General features: G+C 40.8%; 1 protein-coding gene across 1 annotated transcript in view; it reads right to left on the bottom strand.

Annotated features, from left to right (window-relative positions):
- SLC9A6 (solute carrier family 9 member A6) overlaps positions 1 to 22,892 on the bottom strand; it is a 227,520-nt gene that overhangs the window by 73,879 nt on the left and 130,749 nt on the right. Inside the window, exon 8 of the mRNA XM_053699267.1 lies at positions 8,665 to 8,770. Coding sequence (XP_053555242.1) covers positions 8,665 to 8,770 — 106 coding nt within the window. The remainder of the gene's footprint in view (positions 1 to 8,664; positions 8,771 to 22,892) is intronic.

Genomic DNA, 22,892 nt, shown 5'->3' on the forward strand with positions numbered 1-22,892 from the left:
AGAAAGGGCAACTTGGGAAGCAGAACCGAAGACAGGCACCTTACTTTCTGAATTTCCTCTTGCGTTTTCCCTGTAATCTGGGAAAGGCAGCTAATGCCGCAGATATCATTGAAGATACCTGGGCAGCAATTACTGCTTTTAAATAAACTCAACTAGGAGTTAGAGGAACCGCAGGGCACTGCATGTGACACCATTGAGGCTTGGGACGTAGCAGGAGAAAGCTGAGGTATTATTTTAACAGCATTATCCTTGAAGACATTAGGCTTAAAAATGTTAACTTTATTTTCCAAGGTTTTCTTGACACATAAAGAACAAAAATCCAAAAGGAGCTGCAATTTGTGCATCTAAACATAATAAGCATAAATTAACGAGAGCAGGCTCTTGCTCCATATCAGACATGTTGTGAAACAGTAAATAAACTTGTAAAGATACGTTTTAAAGATTTTAATATTCAATTAAAATAAGCCAAGGAAAAAATACACTTTAAATTTTATCCCAAATTAGGATCGATCTCTAGCTAAAATGATGTGAGAATTTAGAAAAAAACATTTAATAAACTTCTAAAATACCCCTCAGGCAACCCCACACCTCAATTACTGAGGTGCCTTACCGCTACCATGTAAGACGAGATCACCCAGAAATGGAGAAAAACAAATTCTTCCTAAGAATCATTATGAAGTAAAGCTGGTCATGTGACTGCAACTGCCGAGCTCAACTTACTGCTGCGACACAGAGAGGCACTAAAAATAGCTTCCTGGTACACTGAGTACCAGAAATAACAGTTTTTTCAAACCTGACAGTTTAAAATGTTGCATTGTTTTATTTTAAAGCAAAGGGGAAATGAATAAGCTACTGAAATAGAAAATGCAGCCTTACTTTTAAATTAAACTTGTATTGTTTTATCAAGTAAATATGTGTCAGAAAATAAAGCCTAATAAAAACATTCTACCCTTTCTTTTTAAAAGAGTTTAAATGTTAGTCTCACACATGCTACAGTGCCTGCTCTATGCCCCAGTGTAACCCATACAACAGGATTATCTATGTCCCAATAAAAAAGCAGCATTTTTAATTTGTTAAGAGCATGGTCTCCCCAACTGGAAGAAAAAACACTTACCTGCTCCGCTGTCCGGCATGTAGACAGTTACAAGGTATGAGAAGACACAGTTCTTCACAGACACCTTTGAAAAAGAAAGAACAGAGTAGCCAACTCTGGCTTTCTAAACTAGGGCAGCAATTGTTAGGAAAAAACGCAGTAAGTTCCTCTTTACAAGTTCCTAACTGCTTTAAAGCCACCACTACCCGACTGCAAGGAATGACGTAGAAAATGGCTATACCCCAAAACTTGCTTGTAGATGAACGAAAACATTTTCTTCAGACACCTAAACTTCACCTCCTCCATGCACCGAAGGCAAAGAGAATGACTGGGGGTTGTTGGTAAGGGAGTGATACTTAGCAGTTTAACTGTGGTAATGTTTGCCTCCTCCTGTTGGCCAGGAGTGATATTCCCAACAGTAATTACTCAAGCCGTGGACTCACCATATCTTAGGAAAGAAATATATATAACTTTTATCCAAATATATTGAGAAGGTCAGTCTAGTCGTGCACCTTTAAACCAATCTTTTTATCCATTCACATTTTCTTTGACATATTACCTTTAGCGGTGGGGACCCCATTGGTGATTTGGCAGTTTTTGTTGGGCAGCACCACGCGACATCCTTTATTCTTATAGAGACCCATAAGGATCAATCTATTGCACTTAGAGCTGTAAATGTTCTTCTTTTTAGATAGAGATATATAGAGATATATAGATATATATATATAAAAAAGCCCTAAATATATTAGGTAGATTTGGTAGAAAAATACAGACACATATCCAGCTAGCAAACCTTTACTTTGTGGGTATATATATATATATATATATATATATATATATATATATATATATATATATATATATATATACACACACACATACATTCCCACTACCATTATATGTGTAAAACCTTTAAAATTATATATATAGTTACCAAATATATTGATTTCTGTTCTCCAACTAGGGAAACTAGTACTAATCTCATTCAAACAATTGATTCTTTATAATCATTGCAGTTAGACTTGTACATATTTGTATTAATTTCAGATTTCGGATTCATCTTCTCTAAAAGCCTATGTATATATTACATATTTCTGGGGCATAGAGATCCATGAAAAGGACAGTGAAAGTGATGTATTTGAATCAAAGTTTAGAATTAAAAAACAGAATTTATGTTTACCTGATAAATTACTTTCTCCAACGGTGTGTCCGGTCCACGGCGTCATCCTTACTTGTGGGATATTCTCTTCCCCAACAGGAAATGGCAAAGAGCCCAGCAAAGCTGGTCACATGATCCCTCCTAGGCTCCGCCTACCCCAGTCATTCGACCGACGTTAAGGAGGAATATATGCATAGGAGAAACCATATGGTACCGTGGTGACTGTAGTTAAAGAAAATAAATTATCAGACCTGATTAAAAAAACCAGGGCGGGCCGTGGACCGGACACACCGTTGGAGAAAGTAATTTATCAGGTAAACATAAATTCTGTTTTCTCCAACATAGGTGTGTCCGGTCCACGGCGTCATCCTTACTTGTGGGAACCAATACCAAAGCTTTAGGACACGGATGAAGGGAGGGAGCAAATCAGGTCACCTAAATGGAAGGCACCACGGTTTGCAAAACCTTTCTCCCAAAAATAGCCTCAGAAGAAGCAAAAGTATCAAACTTGTAAAATTTGGTAAAAGTGTGCAGTGAAGACCAAGTCGCTGCCCTACATATCTGATCAACAGAAGCCTCGTTCTTGAAGGCCCATGTGGAAGCCACAGCCCTAGTGGAATGAGCTGTGATTCTTTCGGGAGGCTGCCGTCCGGCAGTCTCGTAAGCCAATCTGATGATGCTTTTAATCCAAGAAGAGAGAGAGGTAGAAGTTGCTTTTTGACCTCTCCTTTTACCGGAATAAACAACAAACAAGGAAGATGTTTGTCTAAAATCCTTTGTAGCTTCTAAATAGAATTTTAGAGCGCGAACAACATCCAAATTGTGCAACAAACGTTCCTTCTTTGAAACTGGTTTCGGACACAGAGAAGGTACGATAATCTCCTGGTTAATGTTTTTGTTAGAAACAACTTTTGGAAGAAAACCAGGTTTAGTACGTAAAACCACCTTATCTGCATGGAACACCAGATAAGGAGGAGAACACTGCAGAGCAGATAATTCTGAAACTCTTCTAGCAGAAGAAATTGCAACTAAAAACAAAACTTTCCAAGATAATAACTTAATATCAACGGAATGTAAGGGTTCAAACGGAACCCCCTGAAGAACTGAAAGAACTAAATTGAGACTCCAAGGAGGAGTCAAAGGTTTGTAAACAGGCTTAATTCTAACCAGAGCCTGAACAAAGGCTTGAACATCTGGCACAGCTGCCAGCTTTTTGTGAAGTAACACAGACAAGGCAGAAATCTGTCCCTTCAGGGAACTTGCAGATAATCCTTTTTCCAATCCTTCTTGAAGGAAGGATAGAATCTTAGGAATCTTAACCTTGTCCCAAGGGAATCCTTTAGATTCACACCAACAGATATATTTTTTCCAAATTTTGTGGTAAATCTTTCTAGTTACAGGCTTTCTGGCCTGAACAAGAGTATCGATAACAGAATCTGAGAACCCTCGCTTCGATAAGATCAAGCGTTCAATCTCCAAGCAGTCAGCTGGAGTGAAACCAGGTTCGGATGTTCGAACGGACCCTGAACAAGAAGGTCTCGTCTCAAAGGTAGCTTCCAAGGTGGAGCCGATGACATATTCACCAGATCTGCATACCAAGTCCTGCGTGGCCACGCAGGAGCTATCAAGATCACCGACGCCCTCTCCTGATTGATCCTGGCTACCAGCCTGGGGATGAGAGGAAACGGCGGGAACACATAAGCTAGTTTGAAGGTCCAAGGTGCTACTAGTGCATCCACTAGAGCCGCCTTGGGATCCCTGGATCTGGACCCGTAGCAAGGAACTTTGAAGTTCTGACGAGAGGCCATCAGATCCATGTCTGGAATGCCCCACAGCTGAGTGACTTGGGCAAAGATTTCCGGATGGAGTTCCCACTCCCCCGGATGCAATGTCTGACGACTCAGAAAATCCGCTTCCCAATTTTCCACTCCTGGGATGTGGATAGCGGACAGGTGGCAGGAGTGAGACTCCGCCCATAGAATGATTTTGGTCACTTCTTCCATCGCTAGGGAACTCCTTGTTCCCCCCTGATGGTTGATGTACGCAACAGTTGTCATGTTGTCTGATTGAAACCGTATGAACTTGGCCCTCGCTAGCTGAGGCCAAGCCTTGAGAGCATTGAATATCGCTCTCAGTTCCAGAATATTTATCGGTAGAAGAGATTCTTCCCGAGACCAAAGACCCTGAGCTTTCAGGGATCCCCAGACCGCGCCCCAGCCCATCAGACTGGCGTCGGTCGTGACAATGACCCACTCTGGTCTGCGGAATGTCATCCCTTGTGACAGGTTGTCCAGGGACAGCCACCAACGGAGTGAGTCTCTGGTCCTCTGATTTACTTGTATCTTCGGAGACAAGTCTGTATAATCCCCATTCCACTGACTGAGCATGCACAGTTGTAATGGTCTTAGATGAATGCGCGCAAAAGGAACTATGTCCATTGCCGCTACCATCAACCCGATCACTTCCATGCACTGAGCTATGGAAGGAAGAGGAACGGAATGAAGTATCCGACAAGAGTCTAGAAGCTTTGTTTTTCTGGCCTCTGTCAGAAATATCCTCATTTCTAAGGAGTCTATTATTGTTCCCAAGAAGGGAACCCTTGTTGACGGAGATAGAGAACTCTTTTCCACGTTCACTTTCCATCCGTGAGATCTGAGAAAGGCCAGGACTATGTCCGTGTGAGCCTTTGCTTGAGGAAGGGACGACACTTGAATCAGAATGTCGTCCAAATAAGGTACTACAGCAATGCCCCTTGGTCTTAGCACAGCTAGAAGGGACCCTAGTACCTTTGTGAAAATCCTTGGAGCAGTGGCTAATCCGAAAGGAAGCGCCACGAACTGGTAATGCTTGTCCAGGAATGCGAACCTTAGGAACCGATGATGTTCCTTGTGGATAGGAATATGTAGATACGCATCCTTTAAATCCACCGTGGTCATGAATTGACCTTCCTGGATGGAAGGAAGAATAGTTCGAATGGTTTCCATCTTGAACGATGGAACCTTGAGAAACTTGTTTAAGATCTTGAGATCTAAGATTGGTCTGAACGTTCCCTCTTTTTTGGGAACTATGAACAGATTGGAGTAGAACCCCATCCCTTGTTCTCTTAATGGAACAGGATGAATCACTCCCATTTTTAACAGGTCTTCTACACAATGTAAGAATGCCTGTCTTTTTATGTGGTCTGAAGACAACTGAGACCTGTGGAACCTCCCCCTTGGGGGAAGCCCCTTGAAATCCAGAAGATAAACTTGGGAGACTATTTCTAGCGCCCAAGGATCCAGAACATCTCTTGCCCAAGCCTGAGCGAAGAGAGAGAGTCTGCCCCCCACCAGATCCGGTCCCGGATCGGGGGCCAACATTTCATGCTGTCTTGGTAGCAGTGGCAGGTTTCTTGGCCTGCTTTCCCTTGTTCCAGCCTTGCATTGGTCTCTAAGCTGGCTTGGCTTGAGAAGTATTACCCTCTTGCTTAGAGGACGTAGCACTTTGGGCTGGTCCGTTTCTACGAAAGGGACGAAAATTAGGTCTATTTTTTGCCTTGAAAGGCCGATCCTGAGGAAGGGCGTGGCCCTTACCCCCAGTGATATCAGAGATAATCTCTTTCAAGTCAGGGCCAAACAGCGTTTTCCCCTTGAAAGGAATGTTAAGTAGCTTGTTCTTGGAAGACGCATCAGCCGACCAAGATTTCAACCAAAGCGCTCTGCGCGCCACAATAGCAAACCCAGAATTCTTAGCCGCTAACCTAGCCAATTGCAAAGTGGCGTCTAGGGTAAAAGAATTAGCCAATTTGAGAGCATTGATTCTGTCCATAATCTCCTCATAAGGAGGAGAATCACTATCGACCGCCTTTATCAGCTCATCGAACCAGAAACATGCGGCTGTAGCGACAGGGACAACGCATGAAATTGGTTGTAGAAGGTAACCCTGCTGAACAAACATCTTTATAAGCAAACCTTCTAATTTTTTATCCATAGGATCTTTGAAAGCACAACTATCCTCTATGGGTATAGTGGTGCGTTTGTTTAAAGTGGAAACCGCTCCCTCGACCTTGGGGACTGTCTGCCATAAGTCCTTTCTGGGGTCGACCATAGGAAACAATTTTTTAAATATGGGGGGAGGGACGAAAGGAATACCGGGCCTTTCCCATTCCTTATTAACAATGTCCGCCACCCGCTTGGGTATAGGAAAAGCTTCTGGGAGCCCCGGCACCTCTAGGAACTTGTCCATTTTACATAGTTTCTCTGGGATGACCAACTTGTCACAATCATCCAGAGTGGATAATACCTCCTTAAGCAGAATGCGGAGATGTTCCAACTTAAATTTAAATGTAATCACATCAGGTTCAGCATGTTGAGAAATGTTCCCTGAATCAGTAATTTCTCCCTCAGACAAAACCTCCCTGGCCCCATCAGACTGGGTTAGGGGCCCTTCAGAAACATTATTATCAGCGTCGTCATGCTCTTCAGTATCTAAAACAGAGCAGTCGCGCTTACGCTGATAAGTGTTCATTTTGGTTAAAATGTTTTTGACAGAATTATCCATTACAGCCGTTAATTGTTGCATAGTAAGGAGTATTGGCGCGCTAGATGTACTAGGGGCCTCCTGAGTGGGCAAGACTCGTGTAGACGAAGGAGGGAATGATGCAGTACCATGCTTACTCCCCTCACTTGAGGAATCATCTTGGGCATCATTGTCATTGTCACATAAATCACATTTATTTAAATGAATAGGAATTCTGGCTTCCCCACATTCAGAACACAGTCTATCTGGTAGTTCAGACATGTTAAACAGGCATAAACTTGATAACAAAGTACAAAAAACGTTTTAAAATAAAACCGTTACTGTCACTTTAAATTTTAATCTGAACACACTTTATTACTGCAATTGCGAAAAAACATGAAGGAATTGTTCAAAATTCACCAAATTTTCACCACAGTGTCTTAAAGCCTTAAAAGTATTGCACACCAAATTTGGAAGCTTTAACCCTTAAAATAACGGAACCGGAGCCGTTTTGAACTTTAACCCCTTTACAGTCCCTGGTATCTGCTTTGCTGAGACCCAACCAAGCCCAAAGGGGAATACGATACCAAATGACGCCTTCAGAAAGTCTTTTCTAAGTATCAGAGCTCCTCTCACATGCGACTGCATGCCATGCCTCTCAAAAACAAGTGCGCAACACCGGCGCGAAAATGAGGCTCTGCCTATGCTTTGGGAAAGCCCCTAAAGAATAAGGTGTCTAAAACAGTGCCTGCCGATATTATTATATCAAAATACCCAAATAAAATGATTCCTCAAGGCTAAATATGTGTTAATAATGAATCGATTTAGCCCAGAAAAAGTCTACAGTCTTAATAAGCCCTTGTGAAGCCCTTATTTACGATCGTAATAAACATGGCTTACCGGATCCCATAGGGAAAATGACAGCTTCCAGCATTACATCGTCTTGTTAGAATGTGTCATACCTCAAGCAGCAAGAGACTGCTCACTGTTCCCCCAACTGAAGTTAATTGCTCTCAACAGTCCTGTGTGGAACAGCCATGGATTTTAGTGACGGTTGCTAAAATCATTTTCCTCATACAAACAGAAATCTTCATCTCTTTTCTGTTTCTGAGTAAATAGTACATACCAGCACTATTTCAAAATAACAAACTCTTGATTGAATAATAAAAACTACAGTTAAACACTAAAAAACTCTAAGCCATCTCCGTGGAGATGTTGCCTGTACAACGGCAAAGAGAATGACTGGGGTAGGCGGAGCCTAGAAGGGATCATGTGACCAGCTTTGCTGGGCTCTTTGCCATTTCCTGTTGGGGAAGAGAATATCCCACAAGTAAGGATGACGCCGTGGACCGGACACACCTATGTTGGAGAAATGCTAATTTTTTTAAAACATATTAGTTGTTTAAATTATTGAAGACAAAAAATAGTAAAGTTTTAGTTTCCATTACACATATATGAAACCCAAAACATTTCTTTCAGTGACTTAGACAGAGCATACCATTTCAAAAAACAAGTTTCCATTTTACTTCTATTCTCAAATTTGCTTCATTCCCATGATATCCTGTGTTGAAGAGATACATAGGTACATGTCTGGAGCACTACATGGCAGAAAATAGTGCTCTTGCATATGGATAACATTCGTGGAAAGCTGCTGCCATATAGTGCTCTAAAAATTGGCCGGCTCCAAAGCATATGTCCCTGCTTTTCAACAAAATATACCTAGAGAACAAAGAACAATTGATGATAGAAATAAAATTAGAAAGTTTGTGTTTCATATTGGGCACCAACATTTTGTAACCTATGTATAAAAGCCTGATGTAATATATTATCACCTATGTTGAGACAGTTCTCCATGAGTTACTACAGTAACAATCTCCCCTTTTTAATGTCCTTTATAGGAATTTGCACAACTTACCTGTGTAACCACATGCTTCGGCAAGAAGAAATGTACTCCAGGACATCAGGAAAAATAAGCCAGTCTCTAGAAGAGGAAACTCTCGCAGTTTGGTAAACTTTGTAACGTGAATAACGGTTAAGGAAAAGTCCTATGCACATTGATTTTGGGTTTTTTTTACAAGCAAATCACAAATTGTGAAACAGTGAAGAGAAAATAAAAAAAAGTTTAATGGGATCACTCTGGAGGTTAGACTTAGTTGTGGCTCAGGTGTTGAATTGAATTAAGGTGCTCCCTTAATGATTTATGTAAGCCATTGCAGTGGTATCTTCTGATTGTACAAGTCCAGAAAAACCTAAGAAATTATCTTGCCAATGAAGCAATGCAAAAAAAACACCCTCCTAAATGGGAGAAGATGCTTGTCTAGAATACCACGCCCATTGCATTAGGTGGTCACCCACACTGCCCCTCCATCATTCTGGAAGAGAGAACAACAAAATTAAATTTAGGCCTTCAGTTTAGGGCCCAGAAAGGGCTTAGAGGTTGTATTTTGAAATGATCAGGAAGGGTCCTTAAATATTACTGAAGAAAACTGAAGGCGGAATAACTGTTGAAGGCAAAAGGTAGTGAAAAAAGCAAGAGGCTAGGATCTTGATTTTCATCCAAGGGGAGACAGGTACTCATTTCTCATGTGGACTTCCTTATGGGAAGGTAGTACAACATTTTGCCATCTCTTGGTAAGGTTAGGAGTAGGAGCTTAGATTTACTTTCAGTGTTGTGTAGGCTTTTATTCAGAACACTTTCCATGTTTGAGTAAAGAATCAATAGAAGCATCAAATAAATAATGAATATCTAAAAAGGATAAAAAGTAAAATGTATGCTTACCTGATAAATTTAGTTATTTCCGGGCATGGAGAGCCAACGACGCCATTCCAATTACTAGTGGGATATTCACCTCCTAGCCAGCAGGAGGAGGCAAAGAGCACCCCAGCAGAACTGTTAAAGGGACAGTCTAGGCCAAAATAAACTTTCATGATTCAGATAGAGCATGTAATTTTAAACAATTTTCCAATTTACTTTTATCACCAATTTTGCTTTGTTCTCTTGGTATTCTTAGTTGAAAGCTTAACCTAGGAGGTTCATATGCTAATTTCTTAGACCTTGAAGCCCACCTCTTTCAGAATGCATTTTAACAGTTTTTCACCACTAGAGGGTGTTAGTTCACATATTTCATATAGATAACACTGTGCTCGTGCACGTGAAGTAATCTGGGAGCAGGCACTGATTGGCTAGACTGCAAGTCTGTCAAAAGAACTGAAAAAAGGGGCAGTTTGCAGAGGCTTAGATACAAGATAATCACAGAAGTTAAAAGTATATTATTATAACTGTGTTGGTTATGCAAAACTGGGAAATGGGTAATAAAGCGATTATCTATCTTTTAAAACAATAAAAATTCTGGTATAGACTGTCCCTTTAAAGTGAAGGTAAAGTTAATATATTTCCAATTCATCAATGCATCCACTATAATAATAATAGTATGATCGCTAACTCTATTTGATAAATTTATTTAAATAATTAAACTTTTACTCACTATCTTTTGTTCCTACCGTTACACTGCAAACTCCTCCCATCCCCTACTTCCTATCTTTCTGTTCGATGATGTATAGAGCGGTTCCACCCGCTCTATACGTCACCGAAAATGCGCGTTCACAATGCCCTGTTTACTGCGCATGCGCTTCGCGCCGATACCGGCATCCAATGCGCATGCGTTAATCTAGCAAGAAACATAGTACTCAATGAATAACACTAATATATTCATTCAGTACTATGTTATTTGACAAGTAAGGCAATGTGCTTCTCCGTTACGGTCCATAACTTTCTCAGCGGTCCATGAAAGCAGATGACAAATATTTTTTTCCCTAAGAATCAAATGCGCATGCGCGAAACGGGAGCGCACTCCAAAACTAATACTGACTCCAAAATTATTGGGCATGCGCAGAATAACATGTGTGGGGATGACGTGGTTTGATGGCCGCCTATCGGCCAGAGTTTCAATTGGGTATGTAAAACATGTGACCAGGAAATTGGAAAAAAAAAATATAACGGGCTGAATTTGCAGAAGAAAAAAAAGATATTTATTACGGGGATAATTGTTTTTACAGACACATAAAAAAAAAATGATGAATGAAACATATTATTTATGGCAAAAGATTATTACTGTTGATTGCAAACAAGGTAAGTTAACCTTCACTTTAAGGGTCACTTCCCTTACCGATAACAACCAGTCATTCAGCCGAATAAAAATGGAAAAACATCATTTAAGAACTTACCTGATAAATTCATTTCTTTCATATTGGCAAGAGTCCATGAGCTAGTGACGTATAGGATATACAATCCTACCAGGAGGGGCAAAGTTTTCCAAACCTCAAAATGCCTATAAATACACCCCTCACCACACCCACAATTCAGTTTAATGAATAGCCAAGAAGTGGGGTGATAAAGAAAGGAGTAAAAAGCATCAACAAAGGAATTTGGAAATAATTGTGCTTTATACAAAAAAATCATAACCACTATAAATAAAGGGGTGGGACTCATGGACTCTTGCCAATATGAAAGAAATTAATTTACCAGGTAAGTTCTTAAATAAATTATGTTTTCTTTCATGTAACTGGCAAGAGTCCATGAGCTAGTGACGTATGAGATAGCAATACCCAAGATGTGGAACTCCACGCAAGAGTCACTAGAGAGGGAGGGACAAAATAAAAACAGCAATTTCGCTGGAAAAAATAAATAAATCCACAACCCAAATATAAGTTTATTCTCAAAAAATAAAAATAAAAACTTAAATCATAAGCAGAAGAATCAAACTGAAACAGCTGCCTGAAGAACGTTTCTACCAAAAACTGCTTCCGAAGAAAGCAAACACATCAAAATGGTAGAATTTAGTAAATGTATGCAAAGAAGACCAAGATGCTGCTTTGGAAATCTGATCAACTGTATCTTCATTCTTAAAAGCCCAAGAATAGGAAACTGATCTAGTAGAATGAGCTGTAATTCTTGGAGACGGGGCTTACCCGACTCCAAATAAGCTTGATGAATCAAAAGCTTTAACCACTATGCCAAAGAAACAGCAAAAGCCTTCTGACCTTTCCTGGAACCAGAAAAGAAAACAAATAGACTAGAAGTCTTCCTAAAATCTTTAGCGGCTTCAACATATTATTTCAGAGCTCTCACCACATCCAAAGAATGTAAAGATCTCTCCAAAGAATTCTTAGGATTAGGGCACAAAGAAGGGACAACAATTTATCTATTAATGTTGTTAGAATTCACAACCTTAGGTAAGAATTTAAATGAAGTCCGCAAAACTGCCTTATCCTGATGAAAAATCAGAAAAGGAGATTCACAAGAGAGAGCGGATAATTCAGAAACTCTTCTAGCAGAAGAGATGGCCAAAAGGAACAACACTTTCCAGGAAAGTAGTTTAATGTCCAAAGAATGCATAGGCTCAAATGGAGGAGCCTGCAAAGTCTTCAAAACCAAATTAAGACTCCATGGAGGAGAGATTGATTTTATGACAGGCTTGATACGGACCAAAGCCTGTACAAAACAATGAATATCAGGAAGTTTAGCAATTTTCCTGTGGAATAAAACAGAAAGAGCAGAGATTTGTCCTTTCAAGGAACTTGAAGACAAACCTTTATCCACACTATCCTGAAGAAACTGTAAAATTCTAAGAATTCTGAAAGAATGCCAGGAGAATTTATGAGAAGAACACCATGAAATATAAGTCTTCCAAACTCAATAATAAATCTTTCTAGAAACAGATTTACAAGCCTGCAACATAGTATTAATCACTGAGTCAGAGAAACCTCTATGACTAAGCACTAAGCGTTCAATTTCCATACCGTCAAATGTAATGATTTGAGATCCTGATGGAAAAACGGACCTTGAGATAGAAGGTCTGGCCTTAATGGAAGTGGCCAAGGTTGGCAACTGGACATCCGAACAAGATCCACATACCAAAACCTGTCAGGCCATGCTGAAGCCACCAGCAGCACAAACAATTGCTCCATGATGATTTTGGAGATCACTCTTGGAAGAACTAGAGGCGGGAAAACATAAGCAGGTTGATAACACCAAGGAAGTGTCAACGCATCCACTGCTTCCGCCTGAGGATCCCTGGACCTTGGCAGGTACCTGGGAAGTTTCTTGTTTAGATGAGAAGCCATCAGATCTATTTCTGGAAGCCCCCACATCTGAACAATTTGAGAAAACACATCTGGGTGAAGAGACCATTCTCCCGGATATAAAGTCGGACGACTGAGATAATCCGCTTCCCAATTGTCTATACCTGGGATATGAACCGCAGAAATTAGAGCTGGATTCCGCCCAAACAAGTATCTGAGATACTTCTTTCATAGCTTGAGGACTGTGAGTTCCACCCTGATGATTGACATATGCCACAGTTGTGATATTGTCTGTCTGAAAACAAATGAACGGTTCTCTCTTCAATAGAGGTCAAAACTGAAGAGCCATGAGAATTGCACGAAGTTCCAAAATATTGATTGGTAATCTCGCCTCTTGAGATTTCCAAACCCCTTGTGCTGTCAGAGATCCCCAACCTGATAGACTCACATCTGTTGTGATCACAGTCCAGGTTTGACGAACGAAAGAGGCCCCTAAAATTATACGATGGTGATCTAACCACCAAGTCAGAGAAATTCGAATATTGGGATTTAAGGATATTAATTGTGATATCCTAGTATAATCCCTGCACCATTGGTTCAGCATACAAAGCTGGAGAGGTCTCATATGAAAACGAGCAAAGGGGATCGTGTCCGATGCTGCAGTCATGAGACCTAAAACTACCATGCACATAGTTACTGAAGGGAATAATGAGACTGAAGGTTCTGACAGGCTGCAACCAATTTCAAACGTCTCTTGTCTGTTAGAGACAAAGTCATGGACACTGAATCTATCTGGAAACCTAAAAAGGTTACCTTTGTCTGAGGAATCAAAGAACTTTTTGGTAAATTGATCCTCCAATCATTTCTTTGAAGAAACAACACTAGTTGATTCACGTGAGATTCTGCAGAACGTAAAGACTGAGCGAGTACCAAGATATCGTCCAAATAAGGAAACACCGCAATACCCCGCTCTCTGATTACAGAGAGTAGGGCACAGAGAACCTTTGAAAAGATTCTTGGAGCTGTTGCTAGGCCAAAAGGAAGAGCAACAAATTGGTAATGCTTGTCTAGAAAAGAGAATCTCAGGAACAGATGGTGATCCGGATGAATCAGAATATAAAGATATGCATCCTGTAAGTCTATTGTGGACACATAATGCCCTTGCTTATAGTCACCATCTTAAAAGTTGGTACTCTTACATATCGATTCAAAATCTTTAGATCCAAAACTGGTCTGAATTAATTTTTTTTCTTTGGGACAATGAATAGATTTGAATAAAACCCCAGGCCCTGTTCCTGAAACGGAACTGGCATGGTTACCCCTGATAACTCCAGGTCTGAAACACACTTCATGAAAGTCTGAGCCTTTACTGGGTTCACTGGAATGCGTGAGAGAAAAAATCTTCTCACAGGTGCTCTTACTCTGAATCCTATTCTGTACCCCTGAGAGACAATACTCTGAATCCAATGATTTTGGACCGAACTGATCCAAACATCTTTGAAGAATTTTAATCTGCCCCTACCAGCTGAGCTATAATGAGAGCCGCACCTTCATGCGGACTTGAGGGCTGGCTTTGATCTCTTAAAAGGCTTGGATTTATTCCAATCTGAGGAAGGTTTCCAATTGGAAACAGATTCCTTTGGGGAAGGATTAGATTTCTGTTCCTTATTATGTCGAAAGGAACGAAAACGGTTAAAAGCTTTAGATTTGCCTTTAGGTTTTTTATCCTGAGGCAAAAAAACTCCCTTCCCCCAGTGACAGTTGACATTATTGAATCCAACTGAGAACCAAATAATGTATTACCTTGGAAAGAAAGAGAAAGCAATCTGGATTTAGAAGTCATATCAGCATTCCAAGATTTGAGCCACAAAGCTCTTCTAGCTAAAATAGCTAAAGACATATATCAAACATAAATTTTGATGATATCAAAAATGGCATCACAAATGAAATTATTAGTATGTTGAATCAACTTAACAATGCTAGACAAATCATGATCTGATACTTGTTACGCTAAAGTTTCCAACCAAAAAGTTGAAGCAGCTGCAACATCAGCCAAAGAAATTGCAGGCCTAAGAAGATGACCTAAATATAAATAAGCCTTCCTTAGATAAGATTCAAGTTTCCTATCTAAAGGATCTTTAAAAGAAGTACTATTGTCCGTAGGAATAGTAGTACGTTTAGCAAGAGTGGAGATAGCCCCATCAACTTTGGGGATCTTTTCCCAAAACTCCAATCTAACTGCTTGCAAAGGATACAATTTTTTAAACCTTGAAGAAGGAATAAAAGAAGTACCAGGCCTATTCCATTCTTTAGAAATAATATCAGAAATAGCATCAGGAACTGGAAAAACCTCTGGAATAACCACAGGAGGTTTATAAACAGAATTTAAACATTTACTAGTTTTAATATCAAGAGGACTAGTTTCCTCCATATCCAATGTAATCAACACTTCTTTTGATACAGAACAAATATACTCCATTTTAAATAAATAAGAAGATTTGTCAGTATCAATATCTGAGGCAGGATCTTCTGAATCAGATAGATCCTCATCAGTGAAGGATAAATCAGTATGTTGCCGGTCATTTGAAATTTCATCAACTCTATGAGAAGTTTTAAAACACCTTTTACGTTTATTAGAAGGCGGGATGGCCGACAAAGCCTTCTGAATAGAATCAGAAATAAATTATTTTAAATTTACAGGTATATCTTGTACATTAGATGTTGAGGGAACAGCAACAGGTAATGAACTACTACTGATGGATACATTTTCTGCATGTAAAAGTTTATCATGACAACTATTACAAACCACAGCTGGAGGTATAATCTCCATAAGTTTACAAAAAATGCACTGTTATCAGGCAGCTGGAATCCAACAGTGAATTCTGAGACAGGATCAGATTGAGAAATATTGCAAATGTAAGAGAAAAAAACAACATATAAAGCAAAATTATCAATTTTCTTATATGGCAGTTTCAGGAATGGGAAAAAATGCAAACAGCATATCCCTTTGACATAGAAAAAGGCAAGAGGCAAAAACAAAATGGGGTCTTAAATAATGAAAATATTTGGCGCCAAGTATGACACACAACAAACAGAAAAATATTTTTTGGCGCCAAAAACGTCACACTCGCGTCATAGATGACGCAACCTTGTGAAGGACTCGGCGTCAACTAAGACGCCGGAAATGACGAATTTGCGTCAATGAACGTAACTTCGCGCCAAAAAATCTCACGCCAAGAATGACGCAATAAACTTTGGCATTTTGCACCCTCGCAAGCCTAATTCTGCCCGCGAATTTAAAAGAGAGTCAATTTGAAAAAGAGACTATACCCCAGGTAAGAAATACATTTTCATAAAAAAGCATTTCACAGATATGAAACTGAAAAAGTAAATATACTGAAAACCTGAATCATGGCAAATATAAGTACAATACATATATTTAGAACTTTATATAAATACATAAAATGCCAAACCATAGCTGAGTGTGTCTTAAGTAATGAAAACATACTTACCAAAAGATACCCATCCACATATAGCAGTACTGAAACGGTTATCAGTAGAGGTAATGGAATATGAGAGTATATCGTCGATCTGAAAAGGGAGGTAGGAGATGAATCTCTACGACCGATAACAGAGAACCTATGAAATAGATCCCCGTGAGGAAAACCATTGCATTCAATAGGCGATACTCCCTTCACATCCCTCTGACATTCACTGTACTCTGAGAGGAATCGGGCTTCAAAAAATGCTGAGAAGCGCATATCAACGTAGAAATCTTAGCACAAACTTACTTCACCACCTCCATAGGAGGCAAAGTTTGTAAAACTGAATTGTGGGTGTGGTGAGGGGTGTATTTATAGGGATTTTGAGGTTTGGGAAACTTTGCCCCTCCTGGTAGGATTGTATATCCCATACGTCACTAGCTCATGGACTCTTGCCAATTACATGAAAGAAAAGAAGATAAAGGAATAAAGGTACCTGAGGTTTAACCAAAAAAATCTGTCTTAGTTAAGGGTGGGGTCGTGGACTCTCCATACCCGGAAATAAATAAATTTATCAGGTAAGCATACATTTTCTTTTCTTTCCTATGGCATGGAGAGTCCACAACATCATTACAATTACTAGTGGGAACCAATACCCAAGCTAGAGGACATGGAATGAACAGTGAGGGAGAATAAGGCAGGAGGACCACCGCTTGAAGAACCTTTCTCCCAAAAGAATTTGGAAAAAGTATGCAGGTAGGACCATGTTGCCATCATGCAAATCTGTTCCACAGAAGTTTCATTTTTGAAAGCCCAAGATGAGGAGACATCCCTAGTGGAATGAGCCGTAATTCTCTCAGGAGACTGCTGTCCAGCAGTCTCATAAGCAAAACTAATCATACTTCTTAACCAGAGGGAAAGAGTAGTAGAAGTGGCCATCTGACCCTTACGCTTTCCAGAGAAAACAACGAAAAAGGTAGAAGACTGCCAAAAATCTTTAGCAGCTTGAAGGTAAAATTTTAGAAGCATGCACAACATCCAAGTTATGCAAAATACGTTCCTTATGAGAAGGAGGATTAGGACAAAAAGAAGGAACAACAATTTCCTGATTAATGTTTTCGATCCGACACTACCTTAGGGAGAAAACCCAATTTAGTACGAAGGACCGCCTTATCCGCATGAAAAATAAGGTAAGGGGAAATCACACTGCAGAGCTGAGAGTTCAGAAACTCTGCAAGCAGAAGAAATAGCAATAAGGAACAAAGACCTTCCAAGATTACAACTTAATACCTACGGAATGCATTGGCTCAAATGGAGCCTGTTGCAAAACTCTAAGAACAAGGTTTAAGCTCCAAAGAGGAGCAACAGGTTTAAACACAGGCCTGATTCTGATCATGGCCTGAAAATAAGGTTGAATATTTGGTACATCTGCCAGACGTTTGTGCAAAAGAATAGATAGTGCAGGAATCTGACCCTTTAGAGAACTGACAAACTCTTCTCCGGACCTTCCTGGAGAAAAGACAAAATTCTAGGAATCCTGACCGTGCTCCAAGCAAAACCCTTTGATTCACACCAATATAGGTATTTGCGCCATACCTTATAGTAAATCTTACGAGTAACTGGTTTGCGAGCCTGAAGAATGGTAGCAATAACCGGCTCAGAAAAAAACACGCTTGGCCAAAACTAAGCGTTCAATCTCCAAGCAGTCAGCTTCAGAGAAACTAGATTTGGATGGAGGAAAGGACCCTGAGTTAGAAGGCCCTTCCTTCCTCAGAGGTAACCTCCAAGGTCGAAGAAATTACATCTGCACCAAATCCATGAATCAGATCCTGCAAGGCCATGCAGAAGCTATTAGAATTACTGACGCTCTCTCCTGCTTGATACGAGCAATGACTCGTGGAAAGAGAAGAAACAGAGGAAATAGGTATGCCAGACATAAAATCCCAAGGAATCAGGGCGGCCTGAGGATCTCTTGACCTTGAACCGTACCTTGGCAGCTTACCATTCTGGCGAGACACCATCAGATCCAACTCCGGAACCCCCCACCTGAGGGTTATCCTGGTGAACACCTTCGGATGGAGAGCCCACTCCCCGGGATGAAAAGTCTGTCTGCTCAGAAAATCCGCCTCCCAGTTGTCCACTCCTGGAATGTGAATGGTAGATAAGAGACAATCGTGAGCTTCCGCCCACTGGATAATGCAAGTCACCTCCTTTATAGTCAAGGGACTCAGAGTTCCTCCATGGTGGTTCATATAAGCCAGTGAGGTGATGTTGTCCGACTGGAATCTGATAAACCGGACAAAAAACTACTGAGGCCAAGCTATCAAGGCATTGAAGAGTGCCATCAACTCTAAGATGTTTATGGGAAGAGAGGACTCCTTCCAAATCCAAAGGCCCTGGGCTTTTAAAGAGCCCCAGACCGCTCCCCAGCCTAACAGGCTGGCGTCCGTGGTTACAATCACCCAGGAGGGTCTCCGGAAGCATGTGCACTGAGACAGATGACCCTGAGAAACCCACCACGAGAGAGAGTCTCTTGTTAGGGGATACAGATATATCCTCTGAGATAGATCTGAATGGTATCCATTCCTTTGGCTGAGCATGCATAGCTGCAGAGCTCTCAGATGGAACCGAGCAAAAGGAATGATGTTCATGGAAGCAACCATCAGACCAATTACCTCCATGCATTCAGCCACTGATGGATGAATAGCAGACTGGAGAGAGAGACATGAAGAGAGAAGTTTGGATTTTCTGATATCCATCAGAAAAATCTTCATGGATAAGGAATCTATGATGGTCCCTAAGAATCACACCCTTATAGCTGGAACAAGGGAATTCTTCTCCAGATTCACTTTCCATCCGTGGGAATGTAGAAAAGACAACAAGATCTCTGTATGAGAGTTTGCTAGTTGAAAAGATGACTCTTGAACCAAGATGTCGTCCAGGTAAGGCGCCACCGCAATTCCCTAAGACTTAACTGCAAAAAGAGCCCTAAGAATTTTTGTGAATATTCTGGGAGCTATGGCAAGGCCAAACGGAAGAACAACAAATTGTAAGTGCTGGGACATCGCGTATCCAAGCTTGACGAAAAAAGAAAAGTCTGCCCCCCACTTGATCCAATACCAGACCGGGGGAGGACCCTTCAAGACGATTTAGCCTCAGATGAAGGCTTCTTTGCTTGCTTCCCCTTATTCCATGGCTGGCTGGATCTCCAAGAGGACTTGGACTGCTCTGGCTTGGAGGAGAAAGAGGGGGTCTTTTGTCCTTTGAAGTTACGAAAGGAACAAAAATTTGAATTTTGACGACCCTTAGGTCTATTCTTGGATCTCCTCTAAAGAAGTCTCTTCTAAAATCAGCTCAGAATAAGATGTTGCACTTGCAACTGTAGCAATACTAGCAGCAGGTTGCCATTGTAATCCCTGATAAATATATATTTTTTTTTAAATAAGCCTAAAGCTTCTTATCCATGGGATCCTTAAAAGAACAGATATACTCTATAGGAATCGTGGTTCTTTGGGCCAGAGTAGAAATAGCTCCTTCCACCTTAGGCACAGTGCACCACAAATCCAGAATGGAGTCAGCAACAGGAAACATTTTTTTAAAAACAGGAGAAGGGGAAAAAAGGAATCCCTGGATTATTCCTGAGTGATAATTTCCGAAATACAGTCTGGAACAGGAAATACCTCCACAGAAGAAGGAACATCATAGTATTTATTAAGTTTACTAGATTTATTAGGGTTTACAGCGGCAGAAGGGTCAAAGTCGCCCAAAGTAGTCAGTACCTCCTTTAGAAGTAAACAAAGGTGTTCAATCTTAAATTAACTTCTTCAGTATCAGTCAAAGGATTTATACTGTCAGAATCTGAAATCTCACCCTCAGAAGCTACAGAGATATCCTCATTAGACTTATGGGAGAGGTCAACCATCGCAGAAGAAGATGGGACAGACATCTTACTAGCAGTAAAATGATTTGATTTCCTCTTGCGCTTACTCACAATAGGGAAAGCAGTTAAAGCTGCAGGCACCACAGACGATATCTGTGCAGCAAAATCCCCTGGCAAATAAATGCTTCCAGGAGGCTGAGAGGAACCGTAGGGCACTGTATGTGAAACCATTGAGGCTTGGAACGTTTGAGGAGAAAGCTGCGGCATATCCTGAACAGCATTATCCTGAGAGACAATAGGCTCAGAAGGCAGTAATTTATCTTTAAATTTTAGGGTCTTTCTTAGCTAAACATGAGGAACAAAATTGCATAGGAAAAACACAAACATTTATCAAGAGAAACAGACTCCTGTTCAGTATCCATAGCTGTGTTAATACCCAAAAATTAAAGGAATGAAAAACATGGTCACTTAAAGCAGGAAAGTATTCTTTCGGAGCGCAAAAGCGCTAAGTATACAGAAATAAGGAAAAATAAAGTATGCACCTCTACACCTCAGTCAGTCTAAGGTGCCCTACCTTAACCTTCAAAAGTTGCCCAAATGTAAAACTCTCCTGCAGATCGGCCAAACAATAGCACAGCCGTCACAGAAGAAAAGCTCACAGAAAAAAACATAATTTATGCTTACCTGATAAATTTATTTCTCTTGTAGTGTGTTCAGTCCACGGATCATCCATTACTTATGGAATATATTCTCTCCCTAACAGGAAATTGCAAGAGGATCACCCAAGCAGAGCTGTTATATAGCTCCTCCCCTCACATGTCATATTCAGTCATTCGACCAAAACAAGACGAGAAAGGAGGAACCATAGGGTGCAGTGGTGACTGAAGTTTTAAATAAAATTTAGATCTGCCTTAAAAGACAGGGCGGGCCGTGGACTGAACACACTACAAGAGAAATAAATTTATCAGGTAAGCATAAAACAGAATTTATGTTTACCTGATAAATTACTTTCTCCAACGGTGTGTCCGGTCCACGGCGTCATCCTTACTTGTGGGATATTCTCTTCCCCAACAGGAAATGGCAAAGAGCCCAGCAAAGCTGGTCACATGATCCCTCCTAGGCTCCGCCTACCCCAGTCATTCGACCGACGTTAAGGAGGAATATTTGCATAGGAGAAACCATATGTTACCGTGGTGACTGTAGTTAAAGAAAATAAATTATCAGACCTGATTAAAAAAAAAAACCAGGGCGGGCCGTGGACCGGACACACCGTTGGAGAAAGTAATTTATCAGGTAAACATAAATTCTGTTTTCTCCAACATAGGTGTGTCCGGTCCACGGCGTCATCCTTACTTGTGGGAACCAATACCAAAGCTTTAGGACACGGATGAAGGGAGGGAGCAAATCAGGTCACCTAAATGGAAGGCACCACGGCTTGCAAAACCTTTCTCCCAAAAATAGCCTCAGAAGAAGCAAAAGTATCAAATTTGTAAAATTTAGAAAAAGTGTGCAGTGAAGACCAAGTCGCTGCCTTACATATCTGATCAACAGAAGCCTCGTTCTTGAAGGCCCATGTGGAAGCCACAGCCCTAGTGGAGTGAGCTGTGATTCTTTCAGGAGGCTGCCGTCCGGCAGTCTCATAAGCCAATCGGATAATGCTTTTAATCCAGAAGGAGAGAGAGGTAGAAGTTGCTTTTTGACCTCTCCGTTTACCAGAATAAACAACAAACAAAGACAAAGTTTGTCTGAAATCCTTAGTAGCTGCTAAGTAAAATTTGAGAGCACGAACTACATCCAAGTTGTGCAACAAACGTTCCTTCTTTGAAACTGGATTAGGACACAAAGAAGGCACAACTATCTCCTGGTTAATGTTTTTGTTAGAAACAACTTTTGGAAGAAAACCAGGTTTAGTACGCAAAACCACCTTATCTGCATGGAACACCAGATAAGGAGAAGAACACTGCAGAGCAGATAATTCTGAAACTCTTCTAGCAGAAGAAATTGCAACCAAAAACAAAACTTTCCAAGATAATAACTTAATATCAACGGAATGTAAGGGTTCAAACGGAACCCCCTGAAGAACTGAAAGAACTAGGTTGAGACTCCAAGGAGGAGCCAAAATTTTGTAAACAGGCTTGATTCTAACCAGAGCCTGAACAAAGGCTAGAACATCTGGCACAGCTGCCAGCTTTTTGTGAAGTAACACAGACAAGGCAGAAATCTGTCCCATCAAGGAACTTGCAGATAATCCTTTTTCCAATCCTTCTCGAAGGAAGGATAGACTCTTAGGAATCTTAACCTTGTCCCAAGGGAATCCCGCAGATTCACACCAACAGATATACCAAATTATGTGGTAATTTTTCTGGTTACAGGCTTTCAGGCCTGAACAAGAGTATTAATAACAGAATCTGAGAACCCTCGCTTTGATAAGATCAAGCGTTCAATCTCCAAGCAGTCAGCTGGAGTGGGTCGAACGGACCTAGAACAAGAAGGTCTCTCAAAGGTAGCTTCCATGGTGGAGCCGATGACATATTCACCAGATCTGCATACCAAGTCCTGCGTGGCCACGCAGGAGCTATCAAAATCACCGACGCCCTCTCCTGATTGATCCTGGCTACCAGCCTGGGGATGAGAGGAAACGGCGGGAACACATAAGCTAGTTTGAAGGTCCAAGGTGCTACTAGTGCATCCACTAGAGCC

The sequence above is a fragment of the Bombina bombina genome, chromosome 1, assembly GCF_027579735.1.
Source record: "Bombina bombina isolate aBomBom1 chromosome 1, aBomBom1.pri, whole genome shotgun sequence".
Classification (NCBI taxonomy): Eukaryota; Metazoa; Chordata; class Amphibia; order Anura; family Bombinatoridae; genus Bombina; species Bombina bombina.